Source organism: Phanerochaete carnosa (genome assembly GCF_000300595.1).
Source record: "Phanerochaete carnosa HHB-10118-sp unplaced genomic scaffold PHACAscaffold_15, whole genome shotgun sequence".
In the NCBI taxonomy this organism is placed as follows: Eukaryota; Fungi; Basidiomycota; class Agaricomycetes; order Polyporales; family Phanerochaetaceae; genus Phanerochaete; species Phanerochaete carnosa.
The window spans coordinates 41,557-47,930 of NW_006767642.1; the positions used below are offsets into that span (position 1 = coordinate 41,557).

General features: G+C 49.3%; 2 protein-coding genes across 2 annotated transcripts; both read left to right on the forward strand.

Annotated features, from left to right (window-relative positions):
• Positions 1-1,717: 1,717 nt before the first annotated feature.
• On the forward strand, positions 1,718-1,975 carry PHACADRAFT_50953 (uncharacterized protein; the record flags this gene model as incomplete). Its single annotated transcript, XM_007402031.1, has 1 exon — positions 1,718-1,975. A coding segment is annotated over one exon (258 nt), but the record flags the coding sequence as incomplete, so codon positions are not given.
• Positions 1,976-2,400: 425 nt separating this feature from the next.
• Positions 2,401-2,923, forward strand: PHACADRAFT_201747 (uncharacterized protein; the record flags this gene model as incomplete). Its single annotated transcript, XM_007402032.1, has 2 exons — positions 2,401-2,454; positions 2,513-2,923. 2 exons carry the CDS (start codon positions 2,401-2,403, stop codon positions 2,921-2,923), a joined length of 465 nt encoding a protein of 154 aa, XP_007402094.1.
• Between the last annotated feature and the right edge of the window lie 3,451 nt (positions 2,924-6,374).

Below are 6,374 nucleotides of genomic sequence, written 5' to 3' on the forward strand. Positions count from 1 at the left end.
GGGACGCCTTTCAGAACACCTATGCAAATGTCAGTGTCATGTTGAGGATCACTGTACTGAAGAGGCTGCAGAAGGCAGACATTGCAGAGGGAGTGGCGATGGAACCAGCTATTCAGCAGCTATCTCAGCTGCATCAACAGCACAACTCAATGGGCAGTCTCATGACTGATCAGGAGTTTGCCCAGAATATCTTAGCTGCGCTTCCTTCATCTTGAGGACGTCCTTGAGTTGGACGTCCTGAATGTTCCGGATTCCGGGTTCTGAATGTAGATAAGCGCTTCCAATTAGACCATATGTAGTAATAAACCAATTTGGGGGTTGATTGATCGTATCGAAATTTCTCCAAAAGCAGCAGCAATGATAGACACCTGTACAAAATTGGCATTCCGAATTGAAACGAGTGCAGCCCCTAGAAGGCAATGCAAGAAAGGAAGGCTGGCGGCGAGGAGGGAAGGAATCAGAGGCGGAGCAGAAGGGGAGGGCCAGAGGCGATGCCGTACGCAATGTACCTAGCTAGTTCATATCACACCATGAACAATCTACATGAGTTACCCCAAGCTCTCCAGCAGCATGAGGGCCTGCTGGGCACACTGTCCCTTGTGCACATATACGCCTTTCTGCGCCATACCACTTGGCTCAAAGATCACATCCTCCTCGTTCAACCAGCAACTGTCTCGCCTGGCATTCTGCCCAGCTACCTATTGCCCATCCTAACCAAATTCTTATCAGTCTCGACAAGGCTCAGTACAACCAACGTGGCGCAGTGCTGGGGCATCTTCAAGCACCTGGTCTGAGATGCTGAATATATGGCGACGCTTGGAGAGCATCCAATGGACACATTCAGGCGCTTTGGTTGCCCATTCGGTCTGAGTATGTCCTGCGGCCTCATCTTATCGGAGCGTTTCACTCACTCCCTAAAGCTGGGATGACTCTCTACCCGCCGCAACACTTTTGTGTCAACATAAACTGTCGCGGCATCTCGGTATTGAAGAAGGAAGAAGTGCGACAAGTACTGCTCTTTACTCTCAATAGGCGCGTTCTTCCTGCAGAGTTGGTTCATCTCTATTGCTGACGTATGTTGTTCTCCAGGCCTCTTCTGAATCTTAAGCTCTCTGATCTATGTTCTGCAGTTTGCAACATGAGCTACCAGCACAAATACTTGGTCTACAATGGTGTTCAAACATACTACCTCTCGACCTCTGGTGCGATTCAGGTCGGCAAACATCAGTTTATCGAATGCCATCTCATAGAGTTCTAGATCAACTTGATGATAACCTGCTGGTATGTATTTATCTCCTACTTCCGCTTCCGAGCTGAATGCATAACATTCCCAGGACTTCGGCGACTGGGTGCTCAACCGTCCATAACGACGTGCTCGGTCAGATTGGCTGCTATCTCCCCTTTCCTCAGGATTGGCTGTTTGATCCTACGCTAGGGGTTGAGCACGTTTGGAGCGCATTCACGCTATTCTGTCTCCATGACTATTATTGTCAGCGCGGAATCCAGCTCCAGCTCCCACACACCGGTACTCAACGAGATCGGTTCACTGCAGCTGTCCATTTCTGCAATGGTACGATCTGGTTAGAAGGCCTCCCTGACGTTGCTCACTACTGCAAGAAATGCGTGAGGTTTCGGACTGATGACCGGGGTATTATTACCAGTGTGTACATGTATATTGTGTTCTTAGCCGACGTCTTGGCTAATGTCCTGTCTGTGACTAAATAAGACGCAGTGCGTGGTCGTCGACAGGGTGACGATCGGGCATCCTTGCTGCTCCATTCACACTTGCCATGAGGGTCTTGAAAGTCAACGCCACAGGTTCTGTCCAATGCACCACCATTTAGACAATGTTTGCACGGTCATTGGCTGCAACCGTCCTGTAGCTGAGGGTTGTCACGTGTGCGACGATCCTGTTCACTTGAGTGTGGAGGGCCTGCATCACCTCTGCGGTCAATCGCGCTTCAGCCTTGCTGAGACTCTGGAGCGCACTCAAAGGGTCAATGATGCTGCCACCGCCAGGCCAACAGAATCCAAAGACCCTGAGAAGTACGATTCGGCTGAGGTCATGTTGGAAGAGGACTTTGTAATAGGCAGAGGTGGACAGGCTGTGGTGTGTGCCTCTCTGCCTCTCTGCCTCACTCTATTCCTGATGATCGTATTTGAATAAGCGCATTGTTGTTCCGAGGCCATTTTGACGCGGGAGGCACACAAGACTGAGGCTCAGGCTGCGCTCGACACACTCTCTGCACATCTTGGGAAAGGCTCTTCTGCTACATCGACCACTGGCAATGCTCTGCTGCGCAGGTCTGCAGGTGGTCGGAATCATGATGGTGCAAAGGTGCAAGCACAGTTTAGTTGCAAGCGACTCATAACAAGCAAATCATTGTCGCGCCTTGCAGCATGATTGTCACCTATGCCACGTTCTTTTGTGCGGAGACTATAAGCTCTGTGGCAGTCTGTATATGTGCCCTACCTAGCCATCTTTTTTTCTCACAGTGCTTCATTTTGTCAGGAATTTATCAAACTCACATATGCTGGCAGGCCATTCAAACCTGAGCATGTCTACTTTGACAGCAACTGCATCCTGCAGCAATTCATTGATTGGGCGGGGGATCTGTTCTTTCATGATATCAACCTCTCTGTTGACGCCTTTCACTTTAGGACGAAGCACAAGGAAAGCGACATGTTCTGCCAAGAGTACTGTAACCCAGCCTCGTTCCCCAAGCTCAAGGCACCGGATGGCAAGTGGTACTTCAATTCATCTATTGCTGAGCAAATGAACATTTGGCTTGCCAACTACAATTTGATGTGTTGGGAGATGCGCGCTGATAGACACAACTTCTTCTTAGATGAGATGATCATGCGCCAGAACAGGAAGATTCTCACCAAACTAGCCAAGGGCGATCAAGCACCTGGTGTTTGATCTGCGACTGACTTCTAAGCTTTGCTATACTGGTGTATTAAGACTATAATATGAGTGAATGGGGGGATTGTGACATAAATGCATTGCGAGCACTATTATATAACCACATGGCTAACTTCTGCGATGCACTTATTGACGTGATCATATGCACATGTCTGAGTATAGGGCACCTCAGATTCCAACGCTTCAGATTTCTGTTACGGTCTCCTCCCCTGTGCACTGTAGAATTGCAAATATTTCAGTGTGATGCTCTCCAGAATAGAGCGACATGACACACTGAAGATGATGCGAGGAGCGGGTGCTCCCGCAGGGCAAACTTGCAGTTGAGACTGAGGGCGATATACAACGCAGGACAATGTGAGGAGCGGTTGACTCCAGAAGAGTGCGAGGAGATGATTCTCCAGCACTCGTCGGCCTTTACACAGACTGGAATATTTCTCAGCCATGTATCAGTAAGGAAGAAGGCAGAGTGCAGGAAGATATTCTCTAGCACTTGTTGGCCTCTACGCAGACTGGAATATTTTGCAGCCACGTATTGGTAAGAAAGGAGAGTGCGTGGGTGGGACAGCATATATTGGGCAGAGTCACATGTTGATGGTGCACAGGCTGATGCGCTGCCCTCCATATCAATTCTGCCTCTAGGCTTGGCGTTTGCATCAGCATGTGGTTCTCCCTGATATATAGCGTGCCGCCCACTCACTTTTCTTCCTTACTGATACGTGGCTGCGAAATATTCCAGTCTGTGTAGAGGCCTATGAGTGCTGGAGAATTATCTTCTCGTGCTCTTCCCGGATATACGTGACGCAGAATATCTCGCCACGTATGGCCTGCCGTGCAGCAAACACCATTGAAACATGCTTCCATACAAGTGCTGGAGAATTATCTCCTTGTGCTCTTCCTGAACATATGTGATGCAGAATATCTTGCCACGTACGGCCCGCTGTGCAGCAAACACCCTCGAAACCTGCTTCTGTACAGATGTGAAGAAGCACTGTCAGACAGATGTTGGCATCTATGCTGACACTGTTCTGTCAAGACTATATTATATGTCGCCCACAACAGTGTTCGTACGTGGGAAGGATGACAACTACGACGTGTATATCTCGCCAGATAGTGGGTTTATGCCTGATGCTCCCCCGATGAATCAGCCATACCTCACTCCCTACAGCGCATGCAATCACTGCTGGGCAAACAATGACTTCTTCTACACAATATTTGTTCCTGAGGGAAACTCGTATGATGATTTGACCCTGCACACATTGGACCCATTGTTGTCGCCTATTGAGAACGTTTCTGAAGATGGGAACTGTTGCACGATGTACAGACTTCCTTTACGTGCAATTGAAGAATGGAACTCACTTGAACACTTCTTGGTGGAGTGCAAAATGCACGTGAGCTCATGGGGGGCCCTTCTTCACCCACTCGGCTTTCGTCCTCCCTGACTTCCTTCTTCATATGGCTTTAATCGATATTTTGCCACCCGTAAAGCCACTTGCAAAGCGATTGGTATGGCCCATGCAGCATTCATCTCACTGTCCGCACTTCTGTCCTATCAACTATGCTGCCTGGAGACTGTGATGCCCCTACACCAACAGAGTGTGTGGTGTTGAAGCATGCTGCAAGAAGGCATCATCAGCCCTGTAGTCGTCTTGCTGCTGTGTTCTTCCTGGATATGCAACTGGAGCAGGCAGCGACTGGGCGGCTTTGTCAATATGACGGGCTCGGCAATGCCAAAGTGGCATGACAATATTCAACAAATCATGAAGATGCCAGGAGAGCGCGTTCCCTTGTAGTACTACTACGGAACAACACTAGAGGAATGTTTTAAAAACAACTTCGCACAATCCCTCTACAGCCCTGTTCGTACCATGGTTGAATTGCTGGTCGCCTGTGAAAAGGAAGTTCGCATACAAAAAAGCTGCGCTTGCATGGTCTTCGTCTTCATAAGGAACATCAATTGTTGAAAGGGAGCCACTGTTTATCACTGGGTTAAGGTTCGAGGTTACTGGCTGTGAGAGATCGTCTGGCTGTCCAAATACAAGGCCTTCTGGGAAGACACGAAGGAATGCCACCACGTTTACCACAGTTTCGGCAATGAGTGGGATGTATCCATGCTCCTCAGTCCTCCAGGCGAAGTGGAAAAATCATACGAAGGCTGGAACATGCTCACTTCAGATTCAATCTACCAAGATTCGGTCTTCAATGAGGACGAGGATGAGAATGACGGATGGGAGACACAGATAGCTCCTGACACGGCCGCTCCAAGTGTAAGTGACCGGGCTCTTACAAGAGCTTGGTCAAGATCTCCTGGCGCAGGCAGTGTGTTCACGTTCTCAGCGTGTGCCCCAGTCCTAGACGAAGAGCAGTGGGAGACGCCATGGCGCTCTCTGCCACAGCTACAACACTGCTCAGTGGCAGCAAGACTATGTATAGTGATGCAACTGTTGACACCGAAGACCTCATTCTCATTTTCGCGGCGTGTTATGGATTTCATGCAGAGCTCTCTTACATGCCCACTAAACACAAAGAAGATCAGAAGCTGGATACAAAAACCGTCATGCAGCTTTTTGCTCAGCTTCCACACTCTGGCAGTTTCACAGGACCTGAACAGCCGGCTATTCACAACTTTGTCAACCATGTAATGCTCCGCTTGTCTGTTACCGTGGATTCCTCCTTGGGTTCACTGTGCAATCTCCTCCCAACATGCACTCGACACCTCGCTCTGCACAAAGCAGCTTCTACCAGATTGCAATGTGATACACAAGGGTCCGTGCTGTATATCTGGCGGTCCACTGAGGACACAGCCGGCAATCAGTCATGGATGCTGGTGATCACCAAAGCTGCGACCGCTCTCGAGATTGTTCGGCACAAGTGGGGACCGGAGAAGGAAGACAACGCACAAGAAATAGTCAAGCATGGCATTTCTTTCGTGATGCTGTGGCCATTGTCCGCGACATGCCAGCTTGTCAAACCACCTCCCATTGGCGGGTGGCAAGAGCTTGGATTCAGATAACTAGGCTATCAATCAGAGGTTCTCGACTACATGCTTTATTTGGAGCGCTGCCGCGCTGTACTGCGTCATCCAAATATTCGCTTAGCCTTTGGAAGAGGTGGTATCATATGGCGCCTGGCGTACGAAGAGATGGACCTGAGCAGAGTGTCGTTTGGATCTTCCGAGGAATCTGACGAGAAGGTGGTCCACTGGCTCAAAGGTGTTGCGTACGAGGATGCCACCCTTTCCGAAGACAACTTGAATCACATCTGCAGTATTTATCGCGTATATGCCAGTGCATCAAGCTTGCTACACTGATATTTATTGGCTCACAGCTTATTTTCAGATTCCACTCATACTTTTGCGTCGGAAAGCTCCTGGTGGCCGAAGAACTCGACTTGGAGAGAGAGCGGAATGCATGTTGGGTACTGGACAAAGATGAACGAAGAATGGTTGTGC